Source organism: Canis aureus, chromosome 37 (assembly GCF_053574225.1).
Source record: "Canis aureus isolate CA01 chromosome 37, VMU_Caureus_v.1.0, whole genome shotgun sequence".
Classification (NCBI taxonomy): domain Eukaryota; kingdom Metazoa; phylum Chordata; class Mammalia; order Carnivora; family Canidae; genus Canis; species Canis aureus.
Window position 1 is genome coordinate 7,272,433 of NC_135647.1, and position 20,786 is coordinate 7,293,218.

The window sequence follows — 20,786 nt, forward strand, 5'->3', positions numbered from 1 at the left end:
CATCAGTCCCTGTGTAGAACACAGCTATATACATTCCCTATAAGCAATGATTCAACATTACTATCCGGGCATATTTTCCCACCTGCTTAGATTGCCTTTGAACCCACCCATGAGATAAACGTTGAGACACCGCCTGAATATCCACTTTCTATGGAAGCCCTCCCTAACTCATCCCAACAATCCATCATGGTCCTAATATAACTCTGTCTATGCCCATACTGTTGTATTTACAATATTATAATTGTTTTGTGCTTGTTTCACTCTCCTTTAGGATTCTCAAGGGCAGAGACCAATACCAAATGGACACATCTATCTATCCTCAGCACTTAACATATGTTCCACCATATTTGTTGAGTAAACAAATGTCCAGACAGGGGGCACTCTGGTTTTCTTAATGAACAAGCATAAAAGACCTCTACACATGAAAAAACTTTCTAAACCATAAACACATCTGTAACTATTTATAATTAATGTACCTCCTCAACATACAATTCTGTCAACTAACCTGAAGAAAGTGTTAAACCCATCTACAATTAACTGTAATCTAAAGTTTCCTTAACGCTGTGCCTAAATTTGAGTATCTTTAAATTTTCAGTTTTTTTTATTATCCCTTCCTCAAACTACATAGTTTTGTTTAATTAGAAACGTGGTAAGCGTGATGATATACTTTCTAGTTAGAGCAATGGCATATTCTATAACATGCTAGAATTTGGATTTTTTTTTAAAACCAACCATTTTTTTTTTAAGATTTTATTTACTCATGAGAGATACAGAGGGAGAGAGAGAGAGAGGCAGAGGGAGAAGCAGGCTCCATGCAGGGAGCCCAACGTGGGACTCGATCCCAGGTCTCCAGGACCATGCCCCAGGCTGCAGGCAGCGCTAAACCGCTGCGCCACCGGGGCTGCCCAAAACCAACCATTTCTTTATATATAGCTGCTAAAACAGTTATATATTCATTTCAAAGTTTATATAAAACAATGACTACATAAAGAATTTACAAAATTTATAATTAAATCCCCATCCTAATACTGCCTAAAATTTCTAGCTGAGCCACTTATTTAAAGGCGTTTATTACACCAGCATTTAAAAGTTCTATTTAAAGATAACTACTTCGGGATCCCTGGGTGGCTCAGCGGTTTAGCGCCTGCCTTTGGCCCAGGGCGCGATCCTGGAGTCCCGGGATCGAGTCCTGCATCAGGCTCCCGGCATGGAGCCTGCTTCTCCCTCCTCCTGTGTCTCTGCCTCCCTCTCTCTCTCTCTCTTTCTCTCTATCATGAATAAATAAATAAATAAATCTTTAAAAAAATAAAAATAAAAAAAAATAAAGATAACTACTTCACAGGTATGAACCAATAGTGCCATCCACTGTTCTTAGGAATGACGTTTCCCAAATGCAGTTTTTTAATCCACTAAAAATAAGGTTACTCTAAAATTTCATTTCAACAGTATTTAAGTGAAAATAAGGTATTTGGGGATTTCACTGAAGATATCAAAAAAGCTGCAAATTTCAGGACAACTAGTTTTTGGATTAAAAAAATGTAACAAGTTCAAAATTGCCATAAATACTCCAATTTCACACATTTAATTGTTTGAGATAAGTTTCACTTCATTCACAGTCCAAATTATCATATTCTCTTTTTCTACAAAACAATTGTCTATAGCAAGAGAGAAGTAATTAGAGTTACACTCCAGTTCACCCAGAAAAAATTTTCTGCGTTTGAGTAACACTGCTGTCACTAAAATACTAAAATATTTATGAAGTGAATACTGTCAGCAGGACACTGTACTAAAAGCTATGGGAGAATTAAGATTAATTTTTTTTAAGTTATCATTCACATAACACTAAACAAATGAAGTGGGCAACTGATAAGCTGATGGTGAACTGAATGAACCCTAACTTTAAATCCCAGTACCAGAAATTTTCTTGCTCAGATAGTAAAAAGGATGAAGAGAAAGGATGGGGAGGAGGCGCCCTGGAGAATATTGGCAGAGAAGAGGATACAGCAACATAAAAATTCTAAGAAAAACACTTATTAAAGTACCCATATTATGTTGGGGGACACATACAATAGGTAACATGTGCCCATGGTAGAAAAGAAATCACCTCTAAGAGATATCTAATTTATCTCAGTCATGAAGCCAGAAAACAACAGTGTCTATAACTCCAGTGCCTTCTCCAGAATAAGCTGGTGTCCCATTCAAGGCTCATGATCAAGAGAGAAGGTTCTTGGCCTCCATTAGTTTATAGAAGAATGAGAATAATAACAGCTCTCTGCTCATTTTAGAAATGTGCTAAGAGAACAGTTACAACTTCTAGATTCCGATTTCACATAAACCATATTAGGACTTTTATACTGTACTTTTGAAAGAATATAATATAAAATGTGCAAGTCAGTTTTAGGCTATAACTCTAAGAACAGTCTCTCTTTTCTAGTAATTAATCAGAAAGACTACCTTCCTGAGATTACTGGTATGTTTTAGTTTTTTATCTTTCGTTAACAGCAGAGGCTTTGCAAAATTAGCATACTAAATGACCGAAATAAGTTTTCACTTGTAGAAGTAGTGGTTAGGTACTAAGTACAAGAGGCTAACTACTAGCATAAAAGATAGTAGAAACAAGATCTCATTAGTGAAATCAGTGACACTCAAGATAAGTGGATTGGCTAAAATATTCTCCACTACAGGGTAAAGGATCTTGCAACACACTTGCTAAGACCAGTGCTTCTCAAACCATAGTGACAGACCAGGGTTTTGATTTCCAACCTCTTAAAAAAACATTATTATTTTTTAAATTACAAGACATATCAGCAATGTTAAACTACCTTAAAAGTTTTTTAAATGTTTGCTCTCAAATCTCTACACTTGTCACAGAACAGCCATCAGTGGTTATTGACTCAGTATTGGTCCATGAACCACACTTTGGGTAGTCCTGGCTTGGAACATTAGAGATATTATTCTGGTTTGGTCCCTATTGGACCATCACTCCAGAGACACTGGTAGAGGATTCTGGTCAATTGTGATGGATCATATTGTCTCACTGGGCTCACGTGAACCTTTCAGGCAAGGTGTGATTTAATCACCCAAAAGGAAAGAGAATTAGGATTTTACCAGGCTTGTAAGAACAGCTGGACTGTGCCAGCTTGCTTAATAAGTTCTTATTACAGATTTTGGACTGGGACTTGCTTTCATTACAACCTGACAGCTGGGTTATAAGGAAGCAACTAATCCCCATTGGTAGTGACTACTGCCTATCAGGAAAAAAACCCTAAGAGTTAGTCGTACATAAGGAAATTGGCTTAGGTTAATTTGCAGTCATCAGTGCCCTGATGAAAGAAAACAAAACAAAACAAAACAAAACAAAAAAAAAAAACAACCAAAAGCCAATACTGCTCCGTAAGTTTTAAATAAGAGAATGATTATATAGTCTGCCAAATCCTTTCTGGGAAATGTTTTATATTGAGATTCTGGCGCTTAGGGAGTGGTGTTATGACCTCCTAACAGCTGTCTCTAAGGATGGCACTGGAGCGGAGGGAGCTATTCTCCAGACAGCACATGTAGAAGGCGGCCACGGTTGACATAGTCAGGGCATCTGAACAACAACCTAGCATGAACTACAAAAATAACATCTTATTTCTTCACATGATGCAAAGATATAAAACCTCAATAAATCGTTACTGAATATACTAATATACGAGTCATTTCAAAGACATTTAAGATCCCCCAAATTTTATCCACTCACAATATTAAAAAGATCCTTCCCTAGTATGAGTGAGGGTGATTCCACATATATTCAAACTTCTAATAGGGTCCCTAGGAACCTTCATTTATTAAAAGCTTTTTAGAGCCCTTCTAATTAAATGCCTTTAAAATGTTTTATTTTATACAGTGTAATTTTCTAAAAGCTCTAACTTAAGAGTAACATAAGATTTGAGGCTTCTATTTTCCACATGTACTAAAGATGGCGGTAGTCCTGTTTAATGTCGAAGGCCAAGGGAACGGTTTCACTGTGTTGCTGCCACTGCATCTCATAGAGGGGCAGTAAGGAAATGTCTGAGTATCTCACAACTCTTAAATTTGAGGTCTGTGAGTCCCTGCTGTGCACCCTTAGCCCCTAGAAAAGATAGTCATGCTGCGATCTAAAAGCATTCCCCAGAATACAGAATAGAAAGAGATCCAAATCCTCCCAATACAGGAGCTGCAATTAATTCTGGGTTTAGAACGGAGTGCTTTTGGATTAGTTCATTTCATATTAGTTACCTGCTGACTTGGGAAATGTTTACCTTTGTATATATCATAATACCTAATACAATACCTGGTAATGTGTAAGCACAGAATAATTGTATTTTCAAATGTATCTAGTTAATAACTATTTCAAGATGCAGTCATTAGAACCAGAAAGATAACAAAATATTATTAGTTGTGATTATATTTCTCTAAAAATAACTCCACTTGTATAAAAATAAATTATCATTCTTTCATTCACTCATTCATATTTAGAGAGCTTCTATGCATCCAGCACTCGGATACAGATGATAAATTCTGGACATCACAGAAAGAAAGTGAAAACATCCAAATTAGCTTTTTTTCACAAAGATATGATGTTACTGGTGGGAAAAAGTAACAGATATTTTTAAAAAATGATAATAAATTCAAGTATGCAATCTGAAAGAAAATTAGATTCCTTCTTAAAGGTTCCCATATACCATCATTTTATGTCTGACAGATGGCAAGTAACAAGAAAAATGAGATAAATCTTAAAAGAGAAAGTATTAGTAAAATATTACAGGGTCAGACAGAATTTTTCTTAGATGTGTTCAGCCCAGGGGAGGATTATCCCTTCAAACTAGGGATAATCTGATAGTAGTACCTAAAAAGCGTTACAATTTCTATCAGAACTGCTAAGCAGTATCCAGCTCTTGGCTTTGGAAGAACAAAAATTGCCAAGAGATTGTCAAAACTGATGACTTTAATAGTGACAGAGAAGGCAAAAATGAGGCACAGATTTTCTTTATGGCCCAATTTCCAACTTTTTACTTTATGTCTTTATACTACCTAGGACCTTCTGTCTCTACTAGGAAAAATAAGGCAATTACACACATGGAGCCCCCTAACAAAAACTTAGCATTCTAACCTCAGTTTACTTCTTCTGTTTATACACATAAACTACTTACTATATGGACTACAGTGCTTGATTGATCCTTTTTTTATTTCTCAGCCATTAGAAAGGATGAATACCTACCATTTACATTGACGTGGATGGAACTGGAGGGTATTATACTGAGTAAAATAAGACAGTCAATCAGAGAAAGACAATTATCATATGGTTTCACTCATATGTGGAATATAAGAAACAGTGCAAAAGATGATAGGGGAAGGTAAGGAAAACTGAATGGGAAGTCATCAGAGGGGGAGAAAAACCATGAGAGACTCTTAGTTCTAGGAAACAAACTGAGGGTTGCTGGAAGGGAGGTGGGTGGAAGGAATGGGGTAATTGAGTAATGGGCATTAAGGAGGACATGTGATGTGAAGAGCACTGGGTATTTTATGCAACTGATAAATCAATGAACACTACATCTGAAACTAATGATATACTATATGTTGGCTAACTGAATTTAAAGAAAAAAAGATCTTTTAAAATTTACATGTATATCCACATATATCTACTTCAGAACTATGACCTCACTCTACCAATTTAATGAGAAAAATGAAACACCTCAACATGAATCTTCAAATTTTTATCTTTACCTCAGAAACTAGCTTATTTCTGGCTGGATATTTAATTCAAATCTAACATGTGATGTCACTTCCAGTTTACAGAAAATAAATAGCGTAGAATAACAACTGAACTTCAACACCAATGGGAGGAAGAGAGGGAAGAAGAGCAGTGACAAATCTTGCTTCACTGACTGAGCCACCCAGGGGCCCGCAGAAACATCTCTCCATTCTCTAGAGACCACTTCTCTTCCTTTACAGTTAAACTCCTCAAAAGAGTAATCTTCTTGGAGGAAAACTTCGTAATTTTGAATCTGGTTTTTCATTTTCCCAGTCTCCAGAAACAGTTCACCTATCCCAGCATTACTTCTCCTGAAGGCATCTAATACAATTAATGGGATGATACACTCTATTCATACACCTTCATCTCTAACTATTCCTCATTCATAGATGACTCTTTCCATTTCCTATGCACAGACATTGATCACTCACCTTCAGTGACCTCAAGCACTCAAGTCTCTCCAACTAAAGCTTCTTTCAGGCCTTGGATTTCTACCCCCAGCCATTCTTTGGAACTTCCAAATTAATGCTTACAAATAATTCCACTGGAGTATGCCAAAGCCCATTTTCTTAATGATGACACAGTTGTGGCATCCTTACTTTTCATTCCCCAAGCTGTCACTTGGGCCCTCATTCCTTCCTGGTGGGGTTGCTATAATGACCTCATCAGTGACCTCCTTATACCTACCTTCCAACACTCACCCATATTACAAGCTGGTACTAGAATAATCTTCTTAATGCCCAACCATGATTATTTCTCACCTATGCTCCAAACTTTAGTGGCTCTCCTTTTCCTTTACTAACTAAATTAAGTGTAATTTCTCACTGTGGGGCAGTTACATTCTTCACACAAAAGATGATTTATCCCAATTCTCCTAACATACACTGGAAATACCATACTACAACCCTGAGAAAATTATCTTCTTCACCAACAACTCATATGGTCCACTCATATGCCTTTGTCCATTGTTTTCTCTACCTACAGTTTTTTCTCATCATACTTATCCTAATCCCTGGAACTAAAACATGCCAAATGGGAAAGCTGCAGATGATACGAAGGTTGCTAAACAGCTACATTAAGATAGAACATCCTGGATTATCCAGGTGGCTCTAATGTAATCACTGAAAAGTGGGAGAGGGAGATTCAGGGTAGGAGGATAAATACAATAGTGCAGGCTTTGAAGATGGAAGAAGGGGACCATAAGCAAGGAATTTGGGTGGCCTTTACGGGCTAAAGAAAGGAAGTAAACAGATTCTCCCCAACAGCCCAAAGAACACAGCCCTGCTTATATCATGATTTTAACACAGCAAGACCTGTATCAGACTTCTGACTTTTAGAACTATAAAATAATAAATTTGGGTACTGTTAAGCCACCCAGTTTGTGGTCATTTGAAACCAAACACACCTCCATACATAATTACCACAATTCTACCTATCTTTCAGGGCTTGTTTCAACAACCTCTATAATGCAGACTATTCAGCCCCCTTTGAGTTCCCTCTCTGCCAACCATGCTGGATAGACTTCCTTGCTCCTGTGAACCCACAAAAGTATCTGATGGAAGTAATAGGTCAGTCTCGGTCTTAGCCACTCACCAGCTACAGGACAGTGTAAAGTCCCTTAACCTCACTGCACTTTACTTTCTTCATCTATCAAAAAACAATCTGATGAGGCTGTTGTGAGGATTAAACACAGGAAAGAATATACATTTCAAAGTACTGTGTGTGGCACATGGTAAGCACTCAAGCGTTAACCATCATCATGAACTTTATTCTCACCTGTCTTTCAGAGCTACAGCCACATCACTGTCTTATCACCATACCAGACAGACACATGCCTACCCACGCTTCCTCTGCAGGGAATCTCTACCGCACAACAGAGAGTTTAACAGAAGAGTGGCAATCAACCTCAAAAAGTTCACCTCAGAAAACAAGAAGAGCACTGGTAACTGGAACAATGAATCAAGTGTGCCAAAATTTATATACTCACTAGAGCAAATATAAATAAAGAGGAATATATGAATGCCAGAGAGAGGGTTTAGGAGAAAAGACAAATGTTATTTAAGAAATAAAAGGCACCCTCATTATAGACACTGTAATCAAATACATAATTCTCTCAGCTCATCCAGAATCTACCATGACCTGAAAATTCTAACTTCTTCATTGATAAAGCAATCAATATACTTCTTGTACTCCTTTAGAAATGGAACAAAGCAAAACAACTTTGTAGACTCTAATAGTAATTTCAACAATTTACTAAAACATTCAGTAAAACTTGCTGCAAATGAGCCTTTTCCCAAATGGAAATGGAAAATTTGTATGACATTTAAGATGTCCATTTTTAGTTTGAAAGCAATAAAACTTTGTTAAGATTTTGATGAAAAGGATCATTTTTCTCTTGATAGAAATAATTATGGATATACTTCTTTTAAAACATTTGAATGTAGGTTAAAAAGAAAAAAAGGAATGAGCTTCACCAGAGGTAAAAAATAAAATCCAAGTTAAGATGTTAAGAGTGACACCGTGACAAATGCTTATGGGGATGCCCTCACCTGAGAGCAAATGATAAGGCTATAACTGATTCAGGAAAGTGATTAGGACTCAGAGAAGGTTAGAAACTCCAAACTCAATTAGAGAGAGTATGGACTGAATTCTCTTAACATCAAAAGCATATTTGCTAATTTACTTACTAAGGGTTGGTGCTATACGGTAATATGAGAGATGGCAAATATCCAGTGAGCTTTAGAAAGTTTATAGTGTAGGGACGCCTGGGTGGCTCAGTCAGTTAAGTGTCCAACTCTTTGATTTCAGCTCAGGTCATGATCTAAGGGTCACAAGGTCAAGCCCCATGTCGAGTTCCACATGCAGTGGGGAGTAGGCTTGAGGACAGTCTGCCTCCCTCTCCTCTACCCCTCCCCCCCATGGTCACGCTCACATGCGTGCACTCTCTCTAAATAAATTTAATTTTTTTTAAATAAAAAGTTCATAGTATAGCCTCATTGTAAGAAACACTAAATCCAAAAGAAGGGAGACTCAAAAAAAATACATGAAAAATTTTAACTTAATCCCATTTAAAATGGGTACCTAAAGCAAATTTCGTAACGTTTCTTAGGGCAACAAACAATAGTTATGACTTCAAAACAAAACGTGTATTCAACAAATATTTACTACATACTCAATTTCATACTAGATACTGAACTTAGAGATAATAATACAATAATAATTTAAACACTTTCAGAGCCCAAGAAGTTTACAATTTAAAATATAAATTAGGGGCACCTGGGTGGCTTAGTCGGTTAAGTACCTGCCTTTGGCTCAGGTCATGATCCCAGGGTCCTGGGATCGAGCTCTGCATCAGGCTCCCTGCTCAGTGGGGAATCTGCTTCTCACTTTGCCCTTCCCCCCTGCTCGTGCTTTTTCTCTCAGATAAATAAATAAAATCTTTTTAAAAAAATAAAATAATAAAATAAAATATAAATTATACAGTCTGAAAGTGCCATAACCTAGATATATAGGGAATGTGGTGGATGCACAATGCAAAGAGAGATGTATTCAGCCCAATCAAGAGAGCACATAACTGCACAGGGAAGGCTTACCAACATGGTGAATAGGGAAAGGGTGAGATGTGCCAGGGACACCTGACAGCATGCACCGGGGCCTGAGGTCAGGAGAGAAGACAACCTTGAGTTTGGGAAGCTCCAGTTGTTCAGTGTGATTGAGCAGGGAGTAACCATATTAGAGGCACAGAGAAACTAGACAAAGTACCTTTGAAGACAAACTGTCAAAAGCAATAGTCAAGAAGTCAGCAAGGGCTGCCAAGTCACCCTGAAGAGACCCAATGGACCTAAATACAAGTGTTTGACAGACCATAAAATCTTAACACACTTAAAGAAATGTATCTCAGCAAAAAAAGGATGAGGGATGATCAATCCTACACTGAAAAAAAGATGGAGGGGAGAGAGAGAGAAAGAGATTCTCAGAAACACTTGACTTTGTTCTCCTGGAGGCATTGTTCAGGAGAAAGCACACTTAGCCAAACTTCAAGTATCACTGTCCAACTGGTAAGGCAATCTGTACTGTGAAGAGAGTTTAGCATAAATCCATTAAACTTTCAAATTATAAAAATCAATGATTCATTCATTCAGTAAGTAAATATTTATTAAATCCCTGCTGTGTACGTTCTTCCATATTCTGAGGATACAGTAGGAGGCAAGGGAGTCAAAACTCCCTGCCACCTTGGAGCTTATTACAAGCCAATGACGGGAAAAATGAAAATATAATGAACTCATATAGATTTCAATAATGAGAGGTGTCACAGAAGAAAATAGGCAAACGTGGAGGACAGGGAAAGTAGGGATATGGCACTTTTCAGTAGGAAATCGGGAGTAAAAAGAAAAACTGCAGTGTGTGAAGGAAGGAGGATGGAGATGGAGGGAGAGGCAAACAGCCTTATGCTTGTAATTTGGCTCAGGCTCAAAATATTAGATGCTCCAGTCAATGTGATAACTACACTTCTTGCTGCTATATTCTGATTTAATCACTAGCCTCTGAGCTTGATGAGTATAGGTTTCTGCATCTTCGTCACTGAAGGCCAGATAGTGGTCCAAGACCCATTCAGCAAGGCAAATCAAAGTCACCTTACAGGGCTTTGAGAGAAAAAACAAACAACTTCTTCAACCTTCCTTGGTCTTTGGTAGTGATAGGAAGGCTTAACCAGAAGGTGATATAAGAGAGAAAGGGTGACCTGTGACTGTTGTCACAGAGCTGCAACTCTGCAGGAGGAAGGGGAGGCTATGCTTAGAGATGGGAAGATGCTGGAGGGAAAAGACAAGCTCATCTGCTCTCCAAAGGGAACAGCATGAAGGAAGCAAAGGACAGAGGAAAACAATTCTAGAAAAGAGGGAAGGATGCTGAAATCAAAAAGCAGGAAAGAGGCACCAGGGTGGCTCCATCAGTTGAGCATCTGACTCTTGATTTTGGCTCAGGTCATCTCAGAGTGGTGAGACTGGGCCCACATTGGGCTCCAAGCTCAGCATGGAGTCTGCTGAAGATTCTCTCCTTTTCCCTCTGCTGCCCCCCATTCATGCTCTCTTTTAAATTAAAAAAAAAGGGGGGGGGGCAGCAGGATAGCTTAAGTTTTATTAGTGGAGGGACTACCATGATTTAAAGAACAGAATGGGGGATCCCTGGGTGGTTCAGTGGTTCAGCGCCTGCCTTTGGCCCAGGGCGTGATCCTGGAGTCCTGGGATCGAGTCCCAAGTCAGGCTCCCGGTATGGAGCCTGCTTCTCCCTCTGCCTGTGTCTTTGCCTCTCTCTCTCTATGTCTATCATGAATGAATAAATAAATTCTTAAAAACAACAACTACAGAAGGCCTTGGCCTCATCAGACTTTCAAGTTACACTAATATTGACGACAAATTCCATATATGCAAATAAAACTCAGGATGAATGAGCACACAAAGCATCATTGTAAGAGACAGGAACTTCAGACCTAGATGTGAAATTTAAGAGCGTTTACTATTCAGCTATGATGCTTATTTTTAGTTCAAAGCTCATAAGGGCAATATTTTAAGACATGTGTTTCAGATAGTCAGTAATCAAAATATGGTTAATATCTTGGGCATTATTTACAATAACCCTATTGAAAAAAACAGATGATGGGTATGCTAACCATTCCAACAACAAAACACCCTTTTAAAAAATATATTAACCCAAGGGCATGGCTGGAAAATGAAATCTATGTTTACTACCAAAAAGACGTCAGAATAATATTAATCAAAGACCTAAAGGCCTGCTGCAAATATACATGTAATTTGCACACAGGGAACATTTAATAGGGGACTGTCTTCACGTGGTTTTGAGCTTTTTGATTTTTCTCTCCCATGGAAATGTTCAGCTGCTTTACTGTGTCACATGTCCAGGGGGAAAGCCTGAATTCATGGATACATTGAATAGTGGATGCATGAGTCTGAGAGACACTTACCCAGTATTGACGGAAATGATTTCTATCAGTGGATTTTTCCTAATCTTTGGCAGATCCAACCGTGCTCCACCCAGCCGCTTCCCATTAGCCTTTTTCTGACCCAGCAGCCTCACGGAATGACCTTCAAATAAAGCACATAAATATACTTTAGCATTGGCCACAGAACATCACTTTCATTCACTGCTCTCAACAAACGTGTTCATATTTTCACTTACCTCCTTCTTTGAGGAAACAAACAACAACAAGTCTCTCTCTCTCTCTCTCTATATATATATATATATACACATATATACATATATACATATAAAAGAGAGGATGTGATCGTTCACCTAAGAAAACTGTCAAAGGGCAAAGCAGCTGCATGTGCGTCCTGCAGTCAAAAGTGCTGTGCTTATATTATTCGCAGATTTCTACTGCACAGATGACAGCAACAGAAACATCCTCAGAATGTCATTCCGTAAGGTATACATGCTCTCGAGCATTGACCAGGTATGTACGTGAAGCAGAAAGGCTTTACATGGGCACTGGCCCTGCCAGGCAACTCACTGCTGGGGGATTAAAAAAAAGGAAAAAAAGCTGAAGCAGATTATCTGCTCAAAGCAAACAGCAAATCAAAGAAATAAAGAATTACAAAGCTGAGATAAAATAACACTTTAGGGTCAGATTTTTTAAAACAAAAGTTTTTGAACTTATTTTTTAAAGACATTACAAAAGAAAATCAGACTATTTCTAAGAGTCACAAAAATATTTATAATTTTGAAATTTTGGATTAATTGCAGTTGTAGAAAATATGGAACAACAGTACTAAGACTTCTTATTCCCTTGAGATTCTCCAATTATTATTTTTTCCATGTTTACATGGTCTTTTTCTCATTACATACATAGCATTTTTTTTTATAATTTTACCAAGGTATATCCTGTAAGATTCACTCATTGTGAATATACAACTTAATGATTTTAAATAAAGACAGTTATACAGTCATTACAAAAACCTGGTTTTAGAACATATGCATTACCCCCAAAATTCCCTTAAGTTTATGTATAGTGCACCCTTGCTCCCATTCCAAAATAGATCACATTCTGATTGGTTGACCAGCTGGTGGATGCTTGGATTGTTTCCAATTAATATCTATTAGAATAATGCTTCTATGAATATCCACATACAAGTCTTCATGTGGACATAAAATTTTATTTCTCTTGGATAAACTCCTAGGAATAATTGCTAGGTCCTGTGGTCAATTTATATATAACTTTATCAGAAACAACTATTTTCTAAAGTGGTGGTACCATTTTATATCTTACCAGCAATGTGTGAAGGCTTAAGTTTCCCCACATTGTCAATGAAGACCTCATGCTGTAACTTTTTTGATAGCAGCACTTCTGGTGAGAAGTAATATATGATTGTGGTTTGAATGAATATGCATTTTTCCATAATGATTATGATGTGGACACGTTTCCATGTGTTTATTAGCCAACTACAGGTCTTATTTGGCAAAATATGGTGATGGCTCATTTTTATGTGTCACCTTGACTAAGCTACAGGGTCCCCAGACATTAACCAAACGTTCTCTCTCGAGTGTTTCTGTAATGATGTTTCTGGTCTTAACTGATATCTGAGTCAGAAGACTGAGTAAAGCAGATTAACACTAATGGGCCTTATCCAATCAAAGACCCAAATAGAACAAAAAAAGGCTAAGAGGGAACCACTGCTGCCTGGCTGGAGCTAGGTCATTGCTCTTTTCCAGCCTTCAGATTCTGACAGAAAGAGAGGCTCTTCATGAATCTTGTTGCTGCCCAATCACAGACTAAAAATATACCATCAGCTCTACTGATTCTCAGGCTTTTGGACTTGGACTGGACCTACACATCAGCTCTATTGGGTCTTTATTTTATTTTAAAATTGTATTTGTTACTTAGGAGAGGGAGAGAGGGAAGGGGGAGACAGAGAGGTAGAGAGAGAGTGAGAGAATGAATGAGTCAGAGGAGGGGCAAGGGACCTTCCACTAAGCAGGGACCCCAACACGGGACTCAATCCCAGGACCCTGAGATCATGACTGGAGCCGAAGGAAGACACTTGACTGAAGAGCCACCCAGGGGCCCCTCTCTTAGATCTTTAGCTTGTGGACTACAGTCTCGGGAATTCTTAATCTCTATAACGTCTCCATAATGGTATGAGCCAATTCCTTATATTTCTTTTCAACACACATACCGTACTGGTTGTTTCTCTAGACAATCCTCAGTCATATAAATGTCTACTCCAGAAGTTTGCCAATATTTTAATTGGACTAACTGTCATAGAGTTATAAGAATTCTGTATTCTGCCTTCAAAACCTTTTTCAGGGATCCCTGGGTGGCTCAGTGGTTTAGCGCCTGCCTTCCACCCAGGGCGTGATCCTGGAGTCCCGGGATCGAGTCCCACATCGGGCTCCCTGCATGGAGCCTGCTTCTCCCTCTGCCTGTGTCTCTGCCTCCCTCTCTCTCTCTCTTCTTTCTCTCTCTCTCTCTCTCTCTCTGTGTGCCTCTCATGAATAAATAAAATCTTTCAAAAAAATCCTTATTAAACAAACAAAAAAAAAAGAATTGTCTCAAAACCTTTTTCAGGTATGTGATTTGTAAATATTTCTTCTCTGGCTGCAGCTTAGTTTCACTTTCATGACAATATCTTTTAAAGAGTAAACTTTTTCAATTTAATAAAGTGCACGTTCTCAAATTTTTCTTTTATAACTCACGCTTTTGCTATTCTAGCTAAGGACTTTTTTGCCTAGCCCAAGAGCACAGAGATTTCTTCCATATTTTCTTCTCGAAGTCTTACTGTTTCAGGTCTTATCTTTAGGTCTAGGACCCACTTTGTTACTTTTTGTGTATAAGGGTCTAAGTTCATTTTTTGCATAGGGATATTCAATTGTCCATGTGCCATTTCTTTTCCCTCCTTCTTTTGTACTATTGTTGTCAAACATGTTAACATACGGCTGTATAAACCCCCAAAACAGAGTGCCATAATTATTGTTTTTGCATAGTTGTGGTTTTGGGGTTTTTTTGGGTGGGGCACTGGGAGGTTCTAGAAGAAGGGCCAGAAGGAGAGAATCTTAAGCAGGCTCCACACAGAGCCTGACAGCAGGCTCGATCCCACAACCCCAAGATCATGATCTGAGCTGAAATCAAGAATCAGATGTTTGACTGAGCCACCCAGGCATCCTACACCTATATAGTTTTTGAAAAGAGGAAAAACATACATTTACAGAGGACTTTATATTTACCCACATATTTAACCATTTCTAACACTCATTCCCTCCTGAGAATTCAACTTAGCACTTGATACTACCTCTTTTCTGCCTGAAGGACTTTCTTTACCCTTTCTTGCAAAGGAAATCTGCTAGCAACAGATTCTTGCTTACTTGGGAGAATATTTTGCTTAATTTGTGAAAGATACCTTTGCTGGATACAGAATTATTAGCTGGCAGGTTTTTTTCTTTGAGCACTGAATACAGTTGAACCTTGAATACTGCAGAGGTGAGCAGTACCACACCCCATCCAGGTGAAAATCCACATACAACTTTTGACTCCCCAAAAACTGAACTCCTAATAGCTTATGCTGTTTACTGATAACACAGTTGATGTACAAATAGTTTATATGTCTTATGTATTATATATTTTGTACAATAAAATAAGCTAAAGAAAATGTTAAGAAAAGTACGAGGAAAACTGTATTGTAAACAAATGCATGTAGAAGCGGGCCACACAGTTCAAACACCATGTCGTTCAGAGGTCAGCTCTGTCACATTCCACTACCTTTGAACTCTGCTGCTTCTGATGAGAAGTCAGTTATCAATTTTAATGTTGCTCCCCTTGTATATAATGTGTCATTTCTTTCTGATGCTTTCCAGATTTTCTCTCAGTGTAGACCTCTGTGATTTTCATACATGCAATTCATGTGGCTTTTTGGCTCCATAAAGTTTTGTTTTGTTTTAATCAAGTTTGGGAAGTTTTCACACAGAATTGTTTTTTTTAAAAAACTGGAGGGAGGGAATCACTTTTTCTATCGTTTTCTGTGGCTCCCTGACACACTTGGTGTGTTGAATGCCATCCCACAGGTCTCTGAGTCCCTGATGACTTTTCTTATTATTCAGGTTGGATCATTTCTATTGATCCATCCTCAAAATTACTGATTTTTTTTTCTCTTGCCATCTTAAACCTGAAATTGAGCCCTTTGAATATTTCATTTCAGTTACTGTACTTTTCAACTATAGATTTCCCATTGGCTCTTTATAATTTCTATCTTTTTGTGATTCTGTATTCAAGTCACTATCATCACCCTTTCCTTAAAGGCTTTTAACATGATATTTAGTACTTGGGGGTTTTTGCTAACTCCAACATTTTTGGCCAAAGACAATCTCTATTGACTGGTTTGACGTTTTTTTTCCCTTGTATGTGGGTATATTTGGTTTTCTTTGCATCATATAATACATTGTTCAGTTCAGAACACTATAGGTAATATATTGTAGCAACTCTCAATTCAGATTTCCCCCCACCAGGGATTATTGTTGTTTGTTTAGGAGCTTACCTGGACTAAATCTATAAAGTCTATATATCTACAATGAAAGGTTGTGGACGTCCCTTTTTAGCTTTCTATCTGCTCCCAACAACACCAAGCATTACTTCCAATGGGTCAAATCTGTATCTGCATAGCTTTTTATTAAGGAAAGACTGTCACAAATTTGTTCAAACACCACAAACCAGTAAGATTTCAATATTCTGATGGAACTGTGTATGAACCAGTAAGGTTACTCAAAGTTAGGGCTACTTTCAAGTCTGCCCCACCTTCTCAGGATGTGCACACAGGCTCCAGCAGGCAGGTGAGTGTGGGTGGCCTAGGCCCACTCCAGTCTCTGCTGTGCACAAGCACCAATCAACTATTCTTGTTCTATGGAGACTCAACAAGCATCCTATCACTGCATCACATCCTGGAAGTCTCTGTTAAATCTCCAGCTGGTCCACCTGTCCACTCTTCATGCCAGACAGTCCCACAGTTTCAAACAGGTAGAAACACATACCCTCCCTATCACTCACCATCAAAATCTCCACCTTGATGGACAGTTCTTCAAATCAAAGGTGCTGTCCCACAAAGCCCCCAGTTTTCACAGCCTGCTCAGGTCTGATTGAACAACCTTGCCCACAGAGCTGTCTAAAGAAAATGGGAGTAGTAGCCCCAGGTGCAAATGCCATAGCTTCACACTGTTCTTACCCAAAGTTCCGTTATTTTCAAGAATAAACACTTCTCAGTTTGCTGAATACTTTTAGTCAATCTTCAGGGTGCTGGGATTGTTTGTTTTTGACTGTCCACCTTTACTGTTGCTCATGAGGAGATCTGCTGACCTACTCACACAATCATCTCATAAGCAAATCAAAGCCATCTTTTTTAAAGCAATTATTTAAAGTAACTTAACATACATAATTAGTACAGGCGTAAGATTCTAAGGCAATTATATACATGTTTCATCACCCTTCATTTCAAAAAGATATATCGCTTCCATGTCTCTGGTATAGTCAGCTTCTTATGACCAGAAGTAATAAAACCATCAGTCATAGCATTTTTTGCACTAATCAACTTTAATAAGAAACATTAAGTCCTTCATTCATTCTGAAAATTCTTGCTCTGCTATAAAAACATAGCCAGTCAAGCAAGCATTTGGCAAACCAGATTTCACAGATTTTCAAGATAAGTTCAACTCTTCAATCAAAAGTCCAGTTAATGAAGAGGTGAGCAAGACTGGCTCACTAACATAATAGTTCTCTGAGAGATACCAAAAGTTCAATAATGACTATGCACAGGCATGGTATCTTCACACTAGCATGAGACAAATTTCATTATATCCTGCTGAGATTTCAGTAATATGCAGCCTGCACTAATAACATTTGATAAATTATTCATCTTCACTATCTACATGCAAATAAAGGAACATATCTCTGCCTGATGATATAATGAGTTATTTTCCAATCCAATGATTCATTAAAGAGCAAGAGAACTAACAATAGTGTTTTTTTTTAATTGAAAAATATAGTACACTGAAGACAAAGTAAGAAATAACATAAAAGTCCCTCATTATATCTGGCCAAAGATGAAAAGAAGAAAATTCAACCACAGAGTAATTTTTTTTAATGGACTAGAGGAATGAAACTTTTATTTATTATAAACCAGCTCGTTTTTAAGAATCCTTTTGTAAACAGAGCTGCTGTTTCAAATTAATTCCTTAAATGTACAGACCACAGAATAAAAACATATACTGCAAATCATTACCTAAGTCTATATGCATTTATCAATACTGGAACCATCTAAAACAAACTGAAATTTGACAGGCTAAAGAATGAAACTGAAGGTGTTGTCTTTGGGAAGAAAAGGAGAGGAAACAAGGACTCTGGAATAGGGAAACATGCTCAGGGAATAAAGATGTGAAAAGTAAAACAAAAAAAAAAAAAAAAAAAGGAAATTTTTGGAGCAATTTGTGCTGCAAATGAAATTGCCATACTTACAAAGGGACCATGGAGCAAGGAACACAATTACACACTCACACATTTGATCCCTTCTGGCCACTGATGCCTCACACTGTGATGGGGAAAACATGCAGCTCAATGAATACTGATTTATTTTGTGACTACTGTGAATTTCATCACCCTTCGTGGCCAGATTGAAGAGAATGGGAGGAAAAACAAATCAGGACAACAGAGTCTGAAAGAAAAATGGAGTGAAAATACCAGTTTTGACATCATTTCAATCACATGGAGCAAGAAATTAAAGGAGGAAGTATTAATAGGAACAGATGGGAATAATGATGCTCAGTGTGACCAGATCAACTGATAATAACAGGAGACCACTGAGGAGACAGTGATAAAGATGTGAAGTGATTATAGCAGAGATAAGCAATTTTCATATAAAGATTTCAAAAAAGCAGATTGTTTTTATATGCAGAATGGAACGCACTCAAATGTAGTATTTCTGAGATCTTCTATCTTTTCTATTTTAAATGTAAATGTACATTTCATCTCCTATAAATAATGGTCAAATGTGTCTCAGTGGGTTTATTAACGATTTTTAATAAACATCTCCCTAAGTTGTTACTTACCAATGTCACATAAAATTCAGCCCTGTTAAAACTAAATTTAATTTTAAGCCTGAGGCTTTCAGCAGCTATTTTTCAATCAGCTACAAAACCTTGATTCTGTGCTGGTTTTTACATTTGATCCAATCCACTAAAGAATGTTACTAAACCATTTTATGAGCTGAAATTATTATTTATTAACAAAATTTTGAACCAGAAGCTAATTTTTAAAGTATAATCCACTATTACATGCACATTTGTAAATTCATAATACTGAAAAAAAAACTATCAGAAAACAAAACAGGCATGTTTTGTACAATAACTGCACTATTGGTTGAATCAATATTCAGTGCTGTTTATGGATCTTCGAGAACAAAATATCTTTTCCAAATCCAACAGTGCTAAGTGTTGAGAACATTATAAAAATCAAGGGGAAACATTCCACCCATGTCTACTAGAAAGACAGTCTGTCAACATGTCAGGAAGGCAATTACAATGGTCATTCACAAACAGAAAAGAGTCAACCTCTGGAATATAAGCAGATATGTTAATTGAGTGATAGAAACAGGATTACCTACAAAATATGTATCTATTAATTAAATTATGTTTCGATTCACAAAACCAAGCTTCCCTCCTTTGGTTCTCAGAGCTAAAGTGGGTTGTACAAATTAGCTTTAGAATATCATTATACGGGATCCCTGGGTGGCGCAGCGGTTTGGCGCCTGCCTTTGGCCCAGGGCGCGATCCTGGAGACCCGGGATCGAATCCCACATCAGGCTCCCGGTACATGGAGCCTGCTTCTCCCTCTCTCTCTCTCTCTCTCTCTCTCTCTCTCTCTCTCTCTCTCTGTGACTATCATAAATAAATAAAAAAAATGTAAAAAAAAAAAAAAAAAAGAATATCATTATACATCACAGAAGCACCAGTGATTTGGTAACTTGGATTCCTGTTGTTTATTTTCCCCTCTTTAATTTTTTCTGTGCTTCTGAAGGTTCTTTAAACAGTCTTTCCTTCAATACTTTATTCATCTCATCTAATTTCAAAGGCCACTGTTTCCTTAATATGTGACAACCCACCCTCCATCACCACCAGAGAGGTCTCATGTCAAGTTTTCCTGATATCTTACTAACTGCTTTCACTGCACACAAATTCAGTCTTATTAGCTACACATTCAACAGAATGTATGTGTTGTTCACCTGTGTTGTGTGTTCACCTGTGTGAACCCCAAGCTCTGGGTCAGACTACTGGAAAACTTCCTAGTAAAACAACTCAACAAGATACAAGGGGCAGAGGGTAGCAGAAGATTGGCAGAAATTTCAAGAATGAACGAAAGAACATAAAGTTACTCCCAATGCCAAAATTCTCATGTAAATAAATGTAGTCACATTGATCTGAATATTAGCTGCGACTATTAGAAAGGAATGCTCAGTTTAACCTGTTCTTCTACAAAATGTTTGGAGTTACTACGTGACATATACTTCACAGGCACTTTTAACTGTTTGGGAAGGAAAACAAAAATTTGGCCAAAAGGGTGTCTCTGACTCGCTTAATCAGGTATCATTCCTCATATGCAGGCACCTCTCAAGCAAGAAAGAATTCTCTGATAGTCACACTCAGTTGTGACCTTCCCTTGAAATGATTTCATTTTAGAAGAGGAAAGCTTTGTAAAACTAGGAAGTTGGATTAAGTGGAAAGAGCAGCTTTGCCCCAAGTCTAAACTGGAAAACTTTATATGAAGGACCAGAACAGACTCAAACACACAAAATCATTATCGTTCAAGCACACATTTCAGCTTTTAAGATTTCAAACGAGTATGAAAGCTTTAAATGTTAACTAGAACAATGACACCTAGGAAAAGATATGAAAATAAGGAAAAAACATTAAGACTCAACTGCTCAAAGGGACAGAATCAGAAGTGTGCATCCCAGTGTAGGTGGAG

General features: G+C 37.7%; 1 protein-coding gene across 8 annotated transcripts in view; it reads right to left on the bottom strand.

Moving 5' to 3' along the window:
* Positions 1 to 20,786, bottom strand: part of CDKAL1 (CDKAL1 threonylcarbamoyladenosine tRNA methylthiotransferase) — a 662,780-nt gene that overhangs the window by 420,232 nt on the left and 221,762 nt on the right. For all 8 annotated transcript variants that reach the window (XM_077886100.1, XM_077886099.1, XM_077886094.1 and 5 more), the window contains one exon: positions 11,754 to 11,874. In XM_077886100.1, coding sequence (XP_077742226.1) covers positions 11,754 to 11,874 — 121 coding nt within the window. The remainder of the gene's footprint in view (positions 1 to 11,753; positions 11,875 to 20,786) is intronic.